This window comes from Pongo pygmaeus, chromosome 20 (assembly GCF_028885625.2).
Source record: "Pongo pygmaeus isolate AG05252 chromosome 20, NHGRI_mPonPyg2-v2.0_pri, whole genome shotgun sequence".
In the NCBI taxonomy this organism is placed as follows: domain Eukaryota; kingdom Metazoa; phylum Chordata; class Mammalia; order Primates; family Hominidae; genus Pongo; species Pongo pygmaeus.
Genome location: NC_072393.2, coordinates 59,906,833 through 59,926,814, shown reverse-complemented (window position 1 = coordinate 59,926,814; position 19,982 = coordinate 59,906,833). Strand labels below are relative to the sequence as shown.

The 19,982-nt window shown below is 48.4% G+C and overlaps 1 protein-coding gene across 2 annotated transcripts in view; it reads right to left on the bottom strand.

The window, feature by feature from the left end:
* Positions 1 to 6,687: 6,687 nt before the first annotated feature.
* The window catches only part of DPRX (divergent-paired related homeobox), a 51,787-nt gene continuing 38,492 nt past the window's right edge, over positions 6,688 to 19,982 (bottom strand). For both annotated transcript variants that reach the window (XM_054465772.2, XM_054465770.2), the window contains exons 3-5: positions 11,972 to 12,044; positions 9,276 to 9,430; positions 6,688 to 7,101 (exon numbers count right to left, since the gene is read on the bottom strand). In XM_054465772.2, coding sequence (XP_054321747.1) covers positions 6,709 to 7,101; positions 9,276 to 9,430; positions 11,972 to 11,999 — 576 coding nt within the window. In that variant the 5' untranslated portion in view covers positions 12,000 to 12,044 and the 3' untranslated portion in view covers positions 6,688 to 6,708. The remainder of the gene's footprint in view (positions 7,102 to 9,275; positions 9,431 to 11,971; positions 12,045 to 19,982) is intronic.

The window sequence follows — 19,982 nt, the reverse complement described above, 5'->3', positions numbered from 1 at the left end:
TTTTAGTAGAGACAGGGTTTTGCATGTTGGTCAGTCTGGCCTTGAACTCCTGACCTCAAGTGATCTGCCTGCCTCAGCCTCCCAAAGTACTGGGATTACAGGCATGAGCCACTGCGCCTGGCCCTTGAGGCACCTTTAACGTGCTGTATTTAGGGGTATCGGTTTCTGAGGATCATGAAGAGGGAGGACTCTAGAAGAGGGACAGGTCAAGAACTAAGAGGATGAAAAGAGGAAGACCAGACCAGGCACAGTGGCTCATGCCCATGATCCCAGCATTTGGGGTGGCCAAGACAGGAGGATTGCTTGAGGCCAGGTATTCAAGACCACCCTGCGCAACATAGGGAGACTCCGCCACTACAAACAATAAAAAATTAGCAGGGTATGGTGGTACATGCCTGAGGTCCCAGCTACTTGGGAGGGTGAGATGGGAGATTGCTTGGAGGGGCTGGGTTGTTGAGGCTGCAGTGAGCTGTGATCGTGCCACTGCATTCCAGCCTGGGTGACAGAGCAAGACCAGTCTCAAAAAATAAAAATAAAAATTAGACGTGCATGGTGGCATGTACCTGTTGGTCCTAGCTACTTGGAAGGGTGAGGTGAGAGGATCATCTGAGCCTGGGGAAATTTATTTGGGCTGCAGTGAGCTATGACTGCATCTTGGCATTCCAGCCTGGGTGATACAGCAAGACCCTGTCTGAAAGAAAGAAAGAAAGAGAGAGAGAGAGAAAGAAAGAAAGAAATGAAAGAGAGAGAGAGAGAAAGAAAGTAAAGAAAGAAAAAGAAAAGAAAGAAGAAAACAAGGAAAGGAAGGAAAGAAAGAAAGAGAGAAAGATAGAAAGAGAGAGAGAAAGAGAGAAAGGAAGGAAGAAGGAAAGAAGGAAGGAGAGAAAGAAAGAAGGTGAGAGAGAAAGAAAGAAACAGATAAAGAGACAGAAAGAGAAAGAAAAAGAAAAGAAGGAAAGAAAAAAAGAAAAGAAAGAAAGAGCGAGCGACCAGGCCAAGAATATGCGACAGACTGTGCTTGACGGTGAGGTATTGTTCCTCACAGGAGGGCATTAGCTGCTGGGGGCAGGGGGAGCGGGGGGCACTGCCCACAGACCCTGACCCAAACAACGGCTGAATAAAACGCACACTGACACACAGATATTCTGCTTTGCCAGTCCAGCTTAGTGTCAGTGTACGAGAATGTTTAAAATATTTACTCTGTGGCTCTTTCCCTAAAATGTTGCTGACCCTGGAGGTTAAACTTTGAGCCCCACCCAGAGTCTCTAGAGCAGTCATGCTAAAAGTACCCAGTCTTTGAGGGAAGTTTGAAAGATTGGGTTCCCGGCAAAGAAGAGGGCTGAGCCAGGGCAGCTTATACTCACGGGAAGAATTCAAGGACTTGGATGCTGAATTCACCCTGGTATCCACAGGATCAAAGGTGTTCGTGGCATCACCACGATGGGCGTCCATAGACAAGGCAGGTGGGGGTTTGTGGCAACTGGGGATAGCACAAGAGTGGCCTGTAGAACAAAGGGACATTGTGGCTCATTCTTTTATTTCTTATTTTTTATTTTTAAAAATTATTATTATTTTATTTATTTTTTTTTTTTTGAGACGGAGTCTCGCTCTGTTGCCAGGCTGCAGTGCAGTGGCACGGTCTCAGTTCACTGCAACCTCCCCTTCCTGGGTTCAAGCGATTCTCCTGCCTCAGCCTCCCAAGTAGCTGGGATTACAGGCACATGCCACCAGGCCCGGCTAATTTTTTTGTATTTTTAGTAGAGACGGGGTTTCACCATGTTAGCCAGGCTGGTCTTGAACTCCTGACCTCGTGATCCGCCCACCTCAGCCTCCCAAAGTGCTGGGATTACAGGCATGAGCCACTGCGCCCAGCCTAAATTATTATTATTATTATTATTTTTGAGACACAGTTTTACTCTGTCCCCAGGCTGGAGTGCAGTGGCACGATCTCGGCTCACTGCAACCTCCGCCTTCTGGGTTCAAGCAATTCTCCTGCCTCAGCCTCCCGAGTAGCTGGGATTACACCCACCTGCCACCACACCTGGCCAATTTTTGTATTATTAGTAAAGACGGGGTTTCACCGTGTTGGCCAGGCTGGTCTCAAACTCCTGACCCCACGTGATCCGCCCACCTCGGCCTCCCAAAGTGCTGGGATTATAGGCGTGAGCCACCGCACCAGGCCTTGAGAGACTGAGGTGGGAGAATCGCTTGAACCCAGGAGGTGGAGGTTACAGTGAGCTGAGATTGCACCACTGCACTTCAACCTGGGCGACCAGAGTGAAACCCTGTCTCAAAAAAAAAAAAAAAAAAGATAAACTAATGATTCCATCTAGGGAGATATAGATGACATCAGAGAGCACATTTTATAAGAACAGATAACAACAGAGTGAGAAAAGCCCCACTGTAGGGGAATTACCCTCCCCGCCCATTCATCAGGTGAGGAAGTCGAGACCAGGAACAGTGGATACACAAGGGGTGGCTTCAGTCAATAGTTCACCCAGGGAGAAGGCTGGGTGCAGGGCCAGCGTTGGTGTCTCTACATATTCACACCCCCTGGACTGGGAATTCACACCCAGCCCCCCAGACTATGGTTCACAGACTCATACCCTAGCTGGCTGGGTGCAGTCCTCGGCCTTTTCCCTCCTGTTTCCTCTGGGAACTTCTTTTTTTCTCTCTCTCTTTTTTTTTTTTTTTTTTTTTTTTGTAGAGGTGAGGGTCTCACCATGTTGGCCAGGCTGGTCGCCAACTCCTGGGCTCAAGCGATCCTCCTGCCTTGGACTCCCAAAGTGCTGGGATTACGGGCAAGAGCCACTGCGCCTGGCCGGAATTTCTCTTTTTCATCTTCCCTAAGAAATCTTGAGTCTCCGGACGGCTCAGGTTTTGATTGTACCTCCTGGGTTTTGAACTTTGTTAAATGCAACCCCAGGGAAAAATCATGCCCACACCTGGGAAGCATGCCCCTGTCTGGTCTCAGAGTCTGGGTTTTAACAGCTCCCCAGATGATTCTTATTATTCTCACGTTGGGGAAATACTGGGCTAGAAGGTGGTGAGAGGAAGACAGGATTTGATGTTAGTGAAGTCCTTCTCCAAAGATGCTAGGAAGCCGTTCTTTTTCTTTTCTTTTTGGGATAGAGTCTCATTCTGTTGCCCAGGATGGAGTGCAAGGGTACAATCTCAGCTCACCACAACCTCCACCTCCCAGGTTCAAGTGATTCTCTTGCCTCAGCCTCCCGAGTAGCTGGGATTACAGGCACACACCATCACTCCCAGCTAATTTTTGTATTTTTGATAGAGACGGGGGTTTCACCATGTTGGCCAGGCTGGTCTTGAACTGCTGACCTCAGGTGATCCGCCACCTCGGCCTCCCAAAGTGCTGGGATTACAGGCATGAGCCACTGTACCCGGCCTCTGTCTCTTTCCCTTTATCTTCATCTCTGTGTCTCCCTTCCCTCTCCCTTCCTGTCTCCCTCTCTCACTTTCCTCTTCCCCTACTTTCTCTTCCTACCCCCTCCCCTTCTGTTTCTCTCTCTCTTCCAAAAATATATTTTGAAAACATACTTGGTGACAGGCACTGTTATGGGAACTGCGACACAGTGGGGAATGACTGGGGTCCCTGCACACATTAAAGAGTGAGGTTCCATGGCCAGGTACAGTGGCTCACGCCTGTAATCCCAGCACTCTGGGAGGCCGAGTTGGGCAGATCATTTGAGGTTAGGAGTTTGAGACCAGCCTGGGCAACATGGTGAAACCCCGTCTCTACAAAATAAATAAATAAATAATAAAAATTAGCCAGGTGTGGTGGTGCATGCCTGTAATCTCAGCTACTCAGGAGGCTGAGGTGTGCGAATCACTTGAACCCAGGAGGCGGAGGTTGCAGTGAGCCAAGATCATGCCACTACATTCCAGCCTGGGAGATAGAGTTAGACTCCACCTCAGGAGAAAAAAAAGAAAGAAAGAAAGAAAGAAAGCTTTATAGCAGAAAAAAACAAAGGCTTCAGATATGTCCTGATCAAAGGCTGCTGGCATTGGGAGGCTGCCAGGGAGCTAACCGGAAGTAGGATCCTGTGGCATTGTTTAGACAAACATTGGGTTTCTCTGGTTGTTCCTAAATTGAAATCAAGGTTGGGGGGTGGGTACAAAAATTAGTGAAGCTATGAGTGATGGATCAAGCTCTGGGCATTTGGGGCTGATTGCTGCAGAAATTATGACTTGGTTTCCTGGACTGGTGGTTGTACAAGTTTTGGGGTTATGGTTCTTTTTTAATTATTTGTAGAGGCCGGGCATAGTGGCTCAAGCCTGTAATTCCAACACTTTGGGAGGCTGAAACAGGTGGATCACCTGAGGTCAGGAGTTTGAGACCAGCCTGGCCAACATGATGAAACCCCATCTCTACTAAAAATACAAAAATTAGCCAGGTGTGGTGGTGCGTACCTGTAGTCCCAGCTACTTGGGAGGCTGAGGCAGGAGAATCACTTGAACCCAGGAGGTAGAGGTTGCAGTGAGCCGAGATCACACCACTGTACTCCAGCCTGGCGACAAAGCGAGACTCCCTCTTTGTGTTTTTGTAGGGACAGGGTTTCACCATGTTGCCTAGGCTGGTCTCAAACTCCTGAGCTGAAGCAATCCACCTGCCTCAGCCTCCCAAAGTGCTTGGATTACAGGCATGAGCCACCGTGCCCAGCCTGTTTTTGTTATTCATTTAATAATTTTTCTTGATAATGTTTGTTTTGATATAGGGGCTCGCTCTGCCACCCAGGCTGGAGTGCAGTGGTGCAATCACAGTTCACTGCGGCCTCAACCTCCTGGGCTCAAGCAATCCTCCCGCCTCCCCCTCCACCTCCGAAATCCCCCGGGATTACAGGTGTGGGCCGCCGAGCCGGCACGCTGTTATTAAGATTGTTTTTAACATTTCTCCTGAGCCCCAACCCATCAAATATTCGCCTATGGCTAAGCAATGGCTGCCGCCCATTTATCTATTATAGCTTTGTCCTCTTTCTAGTCAGCCATCCTGTAGATAAGATGTATTGAGATACTCAGTCATAGAAGCTGCCGCTGGCACCACCCAATCCAGACCCTTCTCTTCCTTTGATTCTATCTGAAATTACTCAACTCCAAATCCTACAGTAGTTTCTTTTTTTTTTTTTTTTTGAGATGGAGTTTTGCTCTTGTTGCCCAGGAGGCTTGGAGTACAATGGCGCAATCTCGGCTCATGGCAACCTCCCCTTCCCGGGTTCAAGTGATTCTCCTGCCTCAGCCTCCCCAGTAGCTGGGATTACAGGCATGCGCCACCATGCCCGGCTAATTTTGTATTTTTAGTAAAGACGGGGTTTCTCCATGTTGGTCAGGCTGGTCTCGATCTCCCAACCTCAGATGATCCGCCCACCTCTGCCTCCCAAAGTGCTGAGATTACAGACGTGAGCCACCACGCCTGGCCAGTAGGTTCTTTCTAACACACTCATGTTTATTTTATGTTTAAATTTTAATCTATTTATTTATTTTGAGGCCAGTATATGAGACTGGCTAATTTTTATGTTTTTGGTAGAGACAAGGTTTTACCATGTTGGCCAGGCTGGTCTCGAATTCCTGGGCTCAAGCCATCCGCCCGCCTCAGCCTCCCAAAGTGCTGGGATTACAGGCGTGAGGAACATTGGCAGAGGACCAAGGTTCAAGAGGATGGAGATCCTCTGATGGTTGTGAAGTTGCATCAGAGTACAGCCAGAGAGGTTTAGGAGAGCTTGCTTTTTCTGAGAATTTTCTAGGAACTTGAGATTTTTAGGAATTTTGGGGGTGGAATCCCAATTGACTCAACTCTCAGGGAGGGAATGCTTCAGGTTCTCCACAGGGTGATTTTGTGTTGCCAACCTCCAGGCCTTGAGGAAGGGTTTGCGTTGATTCAAAAGGCTAGGTGAACCTGAACTATATGCCCAGGCATTTTGAGTTTTAAGGACATTTTCTGGTCTTCCAAATATTCCAGCTGGTCCTCTGTGCTTTCTTTTTTTTTTTTTGAGACAGATTCTTGCTCTGTCACCCAGGCTGGAGTGCAGTGGCATGATCCCCTCGGCTCACTGCAACCTCTGCCTCCCAGGTTTACACCATCCTCCTGCCTCAGCCTCCCAGGTAGCTGGGATTACAGGTGCAAGCCACCACGCCTGGCTAATTTTTGTACTTTTAGTAGAGATGGGCTTCACCATGTTGGCCGGGCTGGTCCCAAACTCCTGACCTCAGGTAATCCGCCTGCCTTGGCCTCCCAAAGTGCTGGGATTAGAGGTATGAGTCACCGCACCCTGCCAGGATGAGGCGTATGACGAGGGGCCCGGAGCTTCCATGCCCTCCCTGGATATGCCACCCTCCAGGTACGTCTGCATGCTTAGCTGTCAGGGATCTCTTCAAACCCTGTCCTCCTGGGTTTTGATGGATGCTTCCTTACCCAGACATGACTGATGAAACCATTGGCCAATGGTGATCAGCCTCACCCTCAGCTTCCTTCCCCTTCCAGAAGTTTGCCCTCTAATCCTACTGGGGTCTGTCCAGAGACCAGTCCCCATCCCGAAGCTATTGGTCAACATTAGCACACAAAATACAAAAAGACGGCACTTTGGAGACTCCATGGAATTCTGGAGCTGCTTTCCAGGAAACAGGCATGAAGACCAAATACAAATGTCACAGTACCACACACACACCATTACAACATGTGACTTTTTGTATTTATCATCTCTCTCGACTTTGGTTAGATGAACAGGCAGAAGAGCCAGAATGGAAGCTTGGGGCGCAAACTTGGGATTCCAAAATTGGGTAGAGGCAGTATATGTTAGGATCTTGGCAGCAGCCAAAATGGACTATTCTGTGACCAGTGAAGTCATTTGCAGGGACCTTGAGGTTGGGGTACAGGATGAGCTGGAATGAGGGGACTCGATGACCCGTGTACACCAGGCCGATCGGGTGAGCAGCGTTGGGCAATCTGGGTAGTGTGTCTGCATTTCTCAGGCCGACACTGGTGGTGACCCCACCCTCTGGTACTGGCGGTTGTGGAGTTTCTTGTTTTTGATGAATGTGCTTGCATTTGGCTTTCTTGAGTTTTGCTCTGTGATTCTTGAACCAGACCTGAAGGGAAGAGAGAGAAGAGAATGGGGTGGAATTCAGATGACTTGTCATTCTATTTTTAAATTTTTACTTTTTAATTTTTATTTTGTTAAACGTATTTTATTTATTTATATTCTTTTTTTAACCTTTAAGTTTTTAACTTTTTTTTTTCTTTTTTTTTGGCCCTTAAACTCTCCTATCCAAATATTTATTTATTTATTTTTATTTTATTTTATTTTATTTTTGAGATGGAGTCTCACTTTGTCACCCAGGCTGGAGTTCAGTGGCACGATCTCGGCTCACTGCAACCTCCGCCTCCCAGGTTCAAGCGATTCTTCTGCCTCAGCCTCTTGAGTAGTGGGGACTACAGGCTCACACCACTATGCCTGGCTAATTTTTGTATTTTTAGTACAGATGGAGTTTCACCATATTGGCCAGGCTGGTCTCAAACTCCTGACCTCAAGATCTGCCCGCCTCGGCCTCCCAAAGTGCTGGGATTACAGGCATGAGCCACCATACCCAGCCCAAGTTTTCCCTTTAGTTGATAATATGAGTACTTCTAGGTGAGAACAGCTAGTGCCACAGCTTGGCCACTTACAGCCTCTTTGTGGAACCCTACTCAATCTACTCCCAGGAAGGAGCAGAAATGAGAGATTTTGGGGACAGAAATTGAGACGGGGTCAGAAAACCCAGAGCAGGGGATATGAGAGCAAGGGGATCAGTTGCAGGGGCTGCTCTGGGGCTCAGGCCAGCCAGCTAAGACTCGTGGCCAAATCTGACCCCCTGTCTTTGTATCACCCATGCACTAAGAATAGGCTTTACATTTTAAAATGATTAAGAAAAAACAAACACAATAAGAGTACTATTTTGTGTTGTATGTGTGTTGGGACTGAAAGAAAAAAGAAAGAAAATAAAAGAATACTACTGGCAAGGCACAGTGGCTCATGCCTATAATCCCAGGACTCTGGGAGGCTGAGGTGGGTGGATCACTTGATTTCAGGAGTTTGAGTCCAGCCTGGGCAACATGACGAAACCCCATCTCTACAAAAAACACACAAATTGGCTGGGCCTGGTGGTACATACCAGTAGTATCAGCTACTCGGGAGGCTGTAGTACCACACACCTGTAGTCCCACCTACTTGGGAATCTGAGTGGGAGCATGGCTTCAGCCCAGGAATTCAAAGCTACAGTGAGCTATGATCGTGCCACTGCACTCCAATGTGGGCAAGAGCAACACCCTGTCTTAAAACAAAACAAAACACTATTTTGTAATGTGAAAATTGTATAAACTTCAGGCCAGGCACAGTGGCTTACGCCTGTAATCCTGACACTTTGGGAGGCCAAGGCGGTGAATCACTTGAGACCAGGAGTTCAAGATCAGCCTCCTGGGCAACATAGCAAAACCCCATCTCTACCAAAAATAAAATACAGCCAGGCATAGTGGCTCATGCTTGTAATCCCAACACTTTGGGAGGCTGAGGGAGGAGGATCACCTGAAGTCAGGAGTTCGAGACCAGGCTGGCCAACCTGGTGAGACCCTGTCTCTACTAAAAATACAAAACATTAGCTGGGCATGGTGGTGCACTCCTGTAATCCCAGCTACTAGGGAAGCTGAGGCAGGAGAATCGCTTGAACCCGGGAGGCGGAGGTTGCAGTGAGCCAAGATCATGCCACTACACTCCAGCCTGGGCAACAGAGTGAGACTCTGTCTCCAAAAAAAAAAAAAAAAAAAATTAGCCGGGCTTGGTAGTGTGCACCTGTAGACCTGTAGTCCCAGCTACTTGGGGGGCTGAGGTGGGAGGATTGCTTGAGCCCGGGAGGTTGAGGCTGCAGTGAGCTGTGATTGCACCACCGCGCTCCAACCTGAATAAAAGAGTTTCTGGGAACACAGATGGGCCTCTTGTTTACGTTGTCTGTGGCTGCCTTTGCACTGTGGTGGCATAGTTAAAATAGTTGCTAGAGAGACGGTATGGCCCACAAAGCCTCAATTATTTACTACCTGGTCCTTTACTGGAAAAATTTTCCCATTCTTGCTCTAGGGGGTTGAAGAAAGGTTTACGGGGACGTGAGTAGGAGAGTGTGGGTTTGGGGAATATTGGCGATTGGAATGAGACCTCAGGAATTATCCTAGAGGGACTCTGAATTTAGATTAGATCAGGAAGGCAGTTTAGTGAGAAGAGGGATCATTTTCCAACCTGCAGTACTGTTGGGTGTATGTCTATTTTCGAGGCCATTTCTTTCTGAAGGCTGGGGTTTGGGTATGGGTTCTCATTGAACAAGATGTTCAGATCTTCCAGTTGCTTCTTAGTGAACATGGTTCGTTTCCTGTGTGAATGCATCTGGTCCTTGCCTTGAAAGGAGGAAAAAGACACAAATGGAAAATGCTAACAACTCCATTCTCAAAAGCCTGAACTTTCCTTTCCTTTCCACTGAGGTACACCATGATGATCAAGTGACTGAGTGCAGTGGCACAATCTCAGCTCACTGCAACCTCCACCTCCTGAGCTCAAGCGATTCTCCTGCCTCAGCCTCCCGAGTAGCTGGGACTACAGGCACATGCCACCATGCCCGGATAATTTTTGTATTTCTAGCAGAGACAGGGTTTCACCATGTTGGCTAGGCTGGTCTCGAACTCCTGACCTCAGGTGATCCACCTGCCTCGGCCTCCCAAAGTGTTGGGATTACATGCGTGAGCCACCGTGCCCGGCCGTGACTGAGGTTCTTAGATATGGAGATACCGCTGGCCGGGGACGTGCCTCAGGCTGCAGTCCCAGTACCGTGGGAGGCTGAAGCGGGAGGACAACTTGATCTGCCTTTTGTCCTTGGTTTTCCAAGCCTCATTTGTCATTTTCATAAGAAAGGATTGTTCCTTTCCCCCTTGGTTCCTCCATCCTTTTTTTCTGTTATCATTTAAATATGGGATCCCTTGCTCATGCCTGTAATCCCAGCACTTTGGGAGCCAGGGCGGGCAGATCACATCAGGTCATGAGTTCGAGACCAGCCTGGCCAGCATGGTGAAAACCCGTCTCTATTAAAAATACAAAAATTTGGCCAGGCACAGTGACTCACGCCTGTAATCCCAGCACTTTGGGAGGCCAAGGCGGGCGGATCACGAGGTCAAGAGATCAAGACCATTCTGGCCAACATGGTGAAACCCCGTCTCTACTAAAAGTACAAAAATTAGCTGGGCATGGTGGCACATGCCTGTAGTCCCAGCTACTTGGGAGGCTGAGGCAGGAGAATTGCTTGAACCTGGGAGGTGGAGGTTGCAGTGAGCTGAGATCGTGCCACTGTACTCCAGCCTGGTGACACAGCAAGACTCCGTCTCAAAAAAAAAAAAAAAAAAAATTAGCTGGCTGCGGTGGTGCATACCTGCAATCCCAGCTACTCAGGAGGCTGAGGCAGGAGAATCACTTGAACCCCAGAGGCAGAGGCTGTGGTGAGCCGAAATTATGCCACTGCACTCGAGCCTGAGACAGAGGGAGACCCTGTCTCAAGAAAATAATAAATAAATAAATAAATACATACAAACATAAAGAAGGGATTGCTTGTGCCTTACCTCTTGGGTTCTATTTTCTTTGTGTAGAAATAGGCAACTCAATCCAAGGTGAAATGGATGGACATGGTTTTATTCTTATCATTTATTCAATGTTTATTAAGTATATTCTTTTAGGAATATAGCAAGGAAATAAGCAGAAAAATAACATCACTGCTGTCACAGATGTCACCTTTTACTTTCTTTTTCTGGAGACAGTGTACTGCTGTGTTGCCCAGTGGCATGATCACAGCTCACTTCAGCCTCAACCTCCCCAGGCTCAAGCGATCCTCTCACCTCAGCCTCCCGAGTAGCTGGAACTCCAGGACACTGCCATGCCCGGCTAATTTTTGTATTTTTTGTAGAGACAACATCTTGTTTTGTTGCCCAGGCTGGTCTTGAACTCCTGGGCTGAAGCTATCTGCCCGCCTCAGCCTCCCAAAGTGCTGGGATTACAGGCACGAGCCACCGCATGCCTGGCTCTAAAAGATCTGAATCGCATCATGCCTGAAAATGGTTTGGCAGCAGCCCCAGAATCTAGTAAGTGCTCATGAACGTGAGATTTCCAGCTTGGCTAAGCCTATATTCTATCTAGGACTTAATCATCCTCATAGGAATCAGATTCCCCTGTGCTCAAGAACGAGAATCGGGGTGGGAAGAATTAGGACACAACTACAAGGGAGAAGATTTGGGATTCGAAGGCAGAAACAGGCTTCCCTGCATTTGCCTGTGCTGTCGGATGACAGCCGCGGCCGGGCACCGTGGCTCATGCCTGTAATCCCAGCACTTTGGGAGGCCAAGGCCAGCTGATCACATGAGGTCAGGGGTTTGAGACCAACCTGGCCAACATGGTGAAACCCCATCTCTATAAAGATACAAAACTTGGGCCGGGTGCAGTGGCTCACGCCTGTCACCCCAGCACTTTGGGAGGCTGAGCCAGACGGATCACAAGGTCAGGAGTTCGAGACCAGCCTGGTCAATATGGTGAAACCCCGTCTCTACTAAAAATACAAAAAAAATTAGCCAGGTGTGGTAGCGTGTGCCTGTAATCCCAGCTACTCGGGAGGCTGAGGCAAGAGAATTGCTTGAACCCGGGAGGTGGAGGTTGCAGTGAGCCGAGATCGTGCCACTGTACTCCAGCCTGAGTGACAGAGTGAGACTCTGTCTCAAAAAACAAAAAACAAAACAAAACAAAAAACAACAACAAAAACGATGACAGCCTCTGGGGGAAGTCCCCACCACCCACGTGGACGAAGCACCGGCTTCAGCTGCCTGGTCCGTCTGCCTTTTCCCGCCGCCAGCTGCTTTCCACTTCTTCACGTGTCTTCGCTTCGGTTCTCATTTTTTCTGGCTTACCTTTACGAAGATCCTCTGAGCCTGGCATCTTCTAATCCAGATGTGCGCCTGGGTTCAGGTCCAGGGATAAGAACTAGCAAAGATCAAATCCGGACTTAAGTAGCTTCCTCCACAGCCACACCCGACTCCCACCTCCTCCACCTTTCTCTGCCCTATCTGCCTCCAATATGATCCCTCGGTCCTCCAGAGCCCCCTGGATTTCTCCCAATACTGTCATTTTATCTAATATTGATTGAGTGGAGACCAACTACCCAAAGGCGAGTCCACAAACCAGCCCCACTAACACTCCTGGGAGTTGTTAAAATGCAGAATCCTGGCCCACTCCAGACCTCCTGAGCAGAAGCTGCAATTTCTTTTCTTTTCTTTTCTTTTTTTTTTTTTTTTTTGAGGCAGAGTCCTGCTCTGTCACCCAGGCTGGAGTGCAATGACGCCATTTTGGCTCACTGCAGCCTCTGCCTCCCGGGTTCAAGGGATTCTCATGTCTCAGCCTCCCGAGTAGCTGAGATCACAGGCCTGTGCCACCACGCCCGACTAATTTTTGTATTTTTAGTAGAGATGGGGTTTCCGCCATGTTGGCCAGGCTGGTCTTGAACTCCTGCCCTCGACGTTTCTGACTCGGTCTGGGGTGGGATCTGATGATTTCCATATCTAACAAGCACCCAGGTGACCAGGCTCCGTAATGGGGACCGGGAATCTGATTGTGAATAATGAAGTCCAGGTTTAAACCCTAAAGGGGCTTTCAGGCAACTTATATATTCTTTAGTGGCTAATATATGCTTGGCATTGTTCTGCATATCCTGATTTAGTTAATTCACTCAGAAATCATCTCATTTTATTTATTTATTTATTTAGAGATGGAGTCTCACTCTGTCACCGAGGCTGGAGTGCAGTGGCACGATCTCAGCTCACAGCAACCTCCGCCTCTCAGGTTCAAGCAATTCTCCTGCCTCAGCCTCCCCAGTAGCTAGGATTACAGGCACCCACCACCAAGCCTGGCTAATTACAGGTGGCTCACACCTGTAATCCCAGCACTTTGGGAGGCTGAGGCAGGCGGATCACCTGAGGCCAGGAGTTCGAGACCAGCCTGGCCAACATGGCGAAACCCCATCTCTACTAAAAATACGAAAATTAGCTGGATGTGGTGGCGGGCGCCTGTAATCCCAGCTACTCAGGAGGCTGAGGCAGGAGAATTTCTTGAACCCGGGAGGCGGAGGTTGCAGTGAGCTGAGATCACGCCACTGCACTCCAGCCTGGGTGACAGGAGTGAGACTCCATCTCAAAAAAATAAAAAAAGAAAAAGCTGCAACACCTTTCAGATGGCCAGGCTCACACTGTGTATACCTTTTATCTTGACAACAAGGGCAGTTTGAGTTCAGGTTCACAGACGTGGCAGTTTTTCTTGCCATTCCATCCATTTGAATCTCAGTTCTGCACATCTCTACTTGTGATAGTGGTTAGCCTTTGCATAAATGAGCTTGTAGCTACTTTTTTTTTTTCTTTTTGAGACAGGGTCTTGCTATGTCTCAAAAAACGCAGCTGACTGCAGCCTCAACCTACTGGGCTCAAGTGATCCTCCTACATTAGCCCCCCAAGTAGCCGTGACTACTAAGACCCAGGCCCAGCCTGGAGTGCAGTGGCAAAATCATAGCTCAATGCAGCCTTAACCTCCTGGGCCTACGTGAGCCTCTCACCTAAGCCTCCTGAGTAACTGGGACTACAGGTGCACACTACCATACCCGGCTAATTTTTGCATTTTTTGTAGAGATGGGAGTTTGGCTAGGCTAGTCTCAAAGTCTTAGGCAAAAGCCATCCTCCCACCTCAGCCTCCCAAAGTGCTGGGATTAGTAAGAGACAGTCTGTGTTGCTCAGGCTGGAGGGCAGTGGCTATTCACAAGCTGATTCCACTACTGATCAGCATGAAAGTATTTTTTTTTTTTTTGAGATGGAGTCTCACTCTGTCGCCCAGGTTGGAGTGCAGTGGCGTGATCCCGGCTCACTGCAACCTCCGTCTCCTGGGTTCAAGCAACTCTCCTGCCTCAGCCTCCCAAATAGCTGGGATTATAGGCACATGCCACCATGCCCAGCTAATTTTTTTTTTTTTGTATGTTTAGTAGAGACAGGGTTTCACCATGTTGGCCAGACTGGTCTCGAACTCCTGACCTCAGGTGATAGGCCTGCCTTGGCCTCCCAAAGTGCTGGGATTACAGGTGTGAGCCACTGTGCCCAGCCAGCATGAAAGTTTTGACCTGCTCCATTTTCAACCTAGACCATTTCCCCACTTCTTAGGCAACCTGGTGGGAGGTCACCATATTGATGCCGAACTTAGTGTGGACGCCCAATTGGCAGAGCACATTACAGCCTAGAACTCCTGGGTTCAAGCCATCTTCCCGCCTCAGCCTCCCAAAGTGCTGGGATTACAGGTGTGAGCCACCGCACCCAGCCTGATGAACAGTATATCTTTAGAGGTGAATAAGACATACCAAGCAACAATTTTAAGCCACATTTTTATCTTGTGATAGTGTCAGAAACCAATTGAAAAAGAGCCTGTAATCTGCCATCTGCTTCTCTGGATTTATCTTTTCCAGGTATTTCATTAAAAAAAAATCATAGGCCGGACGCAGTGGCTCACACCTGTAATCCCAGCAGTTTGGGAGGCCAAGAAGGGAGGATCGCTTGAGCCCAGGAGACCAGCTTTTCAAAAACTAAAATAAAATGACATTATACAATATGTAGCCTTTTGTGTGCTGGCTTCTTTTACCGAGCATGTTGTTTTCAAGGTTTATCCTCATGGTATAATGTGTCGGTATCTCATTCCTCTTTTTTGTTTGAGACAGAGTCTTGCTCTGTTGCCCAGGCTGGAGTGCAGTGGCAGGATCTCAGCTCACTGCAACTTCTTTGCCTCCCAAATTTAAGTGACTCTCGTGCCTTAGTCTCCTGAGTAGGTTGGATTACAGCTGTGCACTAACACGCCTGGCTAATTTTTGTATTTTTAGTAGAGACCTGGTTTCACCATGTTGGCCAGGCTGGTCTCAAACTCCTGGCCTCAAGTGATCTGCCTGCCTCGGCCTCCTAAAGTGCTGAGATTACTGGTGTGAGCCACCACGCTGAGCCCCTTTTTACAGCTGAATTATATTCCATTGTATGGATAAACCATATTTGTTTAATCCATTCATTTGTGGATGGACAGGCTGGGAGGAGGAGGGAGTGGGGAATACCTGCTTATGGGACTTTATTTTGGAGTTAGGAAAATGTTTTGGGGCCAGGCACGGTGGCTGACATCTGTAATCCCAGCACTTTGAGAGTCCGAGGCGGGTGGATCACCTGAGGTCAGGAATTTGAGACCAGCCTGACCAACATGGAGAATCCTCATCTCTACTAAAGATACAAAATTAGCTGGGTGTGGTGGCACATGCCCACTCGGGAAGCTGAGGCAGGAGAATTGTTTGAACCCGGGAGGCAGAGGTGGCGGTGAGCGGAGATTGTGTCGTTGCACTCCTGCCCGGGCAAGAAGAGCGAAACTCTGTCTCAAAAAAAAAAAAAGGAAAGAAAAAGTTTTGGAACTACCTAGAGGTGGTGGTTGCACAACATTGTGAATGTACTAAATGCCACCAAACCGCTTATTTTTAAATGGTTAATTATATGTTATTCGTGTATCACCACAGTTAGAGAAAAACACTAAGCAGTGTCAAAGTTCAGTTATCAGAGCTACAAAGACCTGCTTTCCCTCATGCTGGTACCATTAGTCCAAAGATGCTAAACCCACAGACTGCTTATTTTTATTTCTATTATATTTGAGACAGGGTCTTGCTCTGTTGCCCAGGATAGAGTACAGTGGCATTTTATTTTATTTTAGTTTCAGAGACAGGGTCTCACTGTGTTACCCAGGCTGGTCTCAACCTCCAGGATCAAGTAATCCTCCCACCTCAGCCTCCCAAATCACTGGGATTATAGGCATGGGCCACTGCACCCAGAAAGTTTGCTTATTTGTACCTTTCGGTACATTTTTGCCCCTTATCCTGGGTTAAAGATAGGGCCAGCTACTGTATGTTGACATCAGAACAGCCCAAGCGCTTGCTTTAGAAATTTTTTTTATTTTTGAGATAGTCTTACTCTGTCGCTCAGGCTGGAGTTCAGTGGCTTGATCTCAGCTCACTGCAACCTCTCTGCCTCCCAAATTCAAGTGATTCTCGTGCCTTAGTCTCCTGAGTAGCTGGGATTACAGGTGTGCACTAACATGCCTGGCTACTTTTTGTATTTTTAGTAGAGACCTGGTTTCACCATGTTGGCCAGGCTGGTCTCAAACTCCTGGCCTCAAGTGATCTGCCCGCCTCGGCCTCCCAAAGTGCTGAGATTACTGGCGTGAGCCACCACGCCGAGCCCCTTTTTACAGCTGAATTATATTCCATTGTATGGATAAACCATATTTGTTTAATCCATTCATTTGTGGATGGACAGGCTGGGAGGAGGAGGGAGTGGGGAATACCTGCTTATGGGACTTTATTTTGGAGTTAGGAAAATGTTTTGGGGCCAGGCATGGTGGCTCACATCTGTAATCCCAGCACTTGAGAGGCCGAGGCGGGTGGATCACCTGAGGTCAGGAATTTGAGACCAGCCTGACCAACATGGAGAAACCTCATCTCTACTAAAGATACAAAATTAGCCGGGTGTGGTGGCACATGCCTGTAATCCCAGCTACTTGGGAAGCTGAGGCAGGAGAATCGTTTGAACCCGGGAGGCAGAGGTGGCGGTGAGCGGAGATTGTGTCATTGCACTCCTGCGTGGGCAAGAAGAGCGAAACTCTGTCTCAAAAAAAAAAAAAGAAAGAAAAAGTTTTAGAACTACCTAGAGGTGGTGGTTGCACAACATTGTGAATGTACTGAATGCCACCGAACCGCTTATTTTTAAATGGTTAATTATATGTTATTCGTATATCACCACAGTTAGAAGAAAACACTAAGAAGTGTCAAAGTTCAGTTATCAGAGCTACAAAGACCTGCTTTCCCTCATGCTGGTACCATTAGTCCAAAGATGCTAAACCCACAGATTGCTTATTTTTATTTCTATTATATTTGAGACAGGGTCTTGCTCTGTTGCCCAGGATAGAGTACAGTGGCATTTTATTTTATTTTAGGTTTCAGAGACAGGGTCTCACTGTGTTACTCAGGCTGGTCTCAACCTCCAGGATCAAGTAATCCTCCCACCTCAGCCTCCCAAATCACTGGGATTATAGGCGTGGGCCACTGCACCCAGCAACTTTGCTTACTTATATCGTTGGGTATATTTTTGCCCCTTATCCTGGGTTAAAGGTAGGGCCAGCTACTGTATGTTGACATCAGAACAGCCCAAGTGCTTGCTTTAGAAATTTTTTTTTATTTTTGAGATGGTCTTACTCTGTCGCTCAGGCTGGAGTTCAGTGGCTTGATCTCAGCTCACTGCAACCTCCGCCTCCCAGATTCAAGCAATTCTCCTGCCTCAGCCTCCTAAATAGCTGGGATTACAGGCAAGTGCCACCATGCCCAGGTAATTTTTGTATTTGCCACGTTGGCCAGGCTGATCTTGAACTCCTGATTGCAAGTGATCTCCCCGCCTCGGCCTTCCAAAGTGCTGGGAGTACAGGCTTGAGCCACTGCACCCGGACAAAAACTTTTTGTGTTAAGAAAAACATCTCAGCCGGGCACGGTGGCTCATGTCTGTACTCCCAGCACTTTGGGAGGCCGAGGTGGGCAGATCACCTGAGGTCAGGAGTTCAAGACCAGCCAGGCCAACATGGCGACACCCCATCTCTACTAAAAAAGTACAAAAATTAGCCGGGCTTGGTGGTAGGCGCCTGTAATCCCAGCTACTGGGGAGGCTGAGGCAGGAGAATTGCTTGAACCCGGGAGGCAGAGGTTGCAGTGAGCCAAGATCACACCATTGCACTCCAGCCTGGGCAATAAGAGTGAAACTCTGTCTCCAAAAAAAAAAAAAAGAAAGAAAGAAAGAAAAACATCTCTCTCTTCCAAGTCCTTCTCCAGGAGTTCTTCCACTCCTTTCCTCTTGTGAGAGAGGCCTCAGTATATTAATTAAATGTTCTCAGTGATGCTCACTGGAGTCTGAAAAAGCACACCTCAAGGATAAGCCTGCTTTTAAGGAGAGAAAAGAAGACTTGAATGAACAAAGTTTACAAGTCTTAGTGGTGGTTTTCAACCACAGCTGTATATTATCATTCTCAGGATTATAAGAAAATGCCTTCGGCTTCACTTGAATCTCTGCGGGTGGAGTCTAAGTATGAGGATTTGTAAATAATCCTTCTACTGCGCAAATAGGGCTGGAAACCGCTGGCTCTGTTGCCATGTTTAGAGGGATTAAACTGGTGTGTCCTAAAGAATCACCTTGGAGGCTGAGAAGTCAAGATATGCCACAGTGGGACCAGGGGCAGTCAACCCCAGCACTTTGGGAGGTCGAGGCAGGCAGATCACCCGAGGTCAGGAGTTCAAAACCAGCCTGGGCAACATAGTGAAACCCTGACTCTACTAGAAATACAAAAAAAAATTAGCCAGGCATGATGGCAGGCGCCTATAATCCCAGCTACTTGGGAGGCTGAGGCACCAGAATTGTTTGAACCCTGGAGGCGGAGGCTGCAGTAAGCCAAGATGATGCCACTGCACTCCAGCCTGGGAGACAGTGAAAAGATGTCGAACAGAGTGCTTGAGACAGCCCATGAGAACCTCACGCCTTGACTAACACTCGTTGCCAAACCGGAAGACCAGTCCTGGGAAGGAGTCTGGCCACCACTCCCAGAATATCACTGGGATTAATATGATCTGTGCCTGGGGCACAATCTCTAATCTTTTTTTCTTTTTGGAGATAGGGTCTCCCTCTGTCTCCCAGGCTGGAGTGCAGTGCTGTGATCTCAGCTCACTGCAGCCTTGACCTCCTGGGCTCAAGCGATCAGCCTCCTAAGTAGGTAGCTGGGACTAGGGTGCCTGCCACCATGCACAGCTAATTAAAAAGTTTTTTTGTAGAGATGGGGGTCTCACGGTGGGGTGTGGTGGCTTATGCCTGTAATTCCAGCACTGTGGGAGGCAGAGGCAGGTGGATCACCTGAGGTGAGGAGTTTGAGACCAGCCTAGCCAACATGGTGAAAACCCATCTCTACTAAAAATACAAAAATTAGTTGGGGCCAGGCACGGTGGCTCACACCTGTAATCCCAGCACTTTGGGAAGCCAAGGCTGGTGGATCGCTTGAGGTCAGGAGTTTGCGACCAGCCTGGGCAACATGGTGAAGTCTCGTCTGTACCAAAAATACAGAAAATTAGCTGGGTTTGGTGGCATGTGCCTGTAGTCCCTGTTACTCAGGAGGCTGAGGTGGGAGGACCACTTGAGCCTTGGAGGCAGATGTTGCAGTGAGCCGAGATTATGCCACTGCACTCTAGCCTGGGTGACAGTGAGACCCTGACACACACAAAAAAGGGGGGGCACTGGGCACAGTGGCTCACACCTGTAATCCCAGCACTATGGGAGGCTGAGGCGGGCAGATCACCTGAGGTCAGGAGTTCCAGACCAGCCTGGCCAACATGGTGAAACCCCGTCTCTACTAAAGACACAAAAATTAGCCGGGTGTGGTGGCACACACTTGTAGCCCCAGCTACCTGGGAGGCTGAGGCAGGAGAATCGCTTGAACCTGGAAGGTGAAGGTTGCAGTGAGCCGAAATCACACCATTGCCCTCCAGCCTGGGCGACACAGTGAGACTCCCTCTCAAAAAAAAAAGGAATTATGAGAAGAGGCAGTGGCATGCGATCTCTGTGTCTCATGTTGATGTTCTCCAGGGAGTGCTCACCACAGAGAAGATCCTGAGCAACCAGGAAAAGAGGGTGCCTTGTGTAGTGGGCATCATTGAGGCTCTATCCTCAGACCACTGCTTGTGTAATGCACCCATGAATGGAGACGCGGTAGCAGGGTAGCAGGAGAAGAGATGAGGGATGTGCCTAATAGCATGAGCTGTCTCTCACGAAAGCTGAGCTCATTATC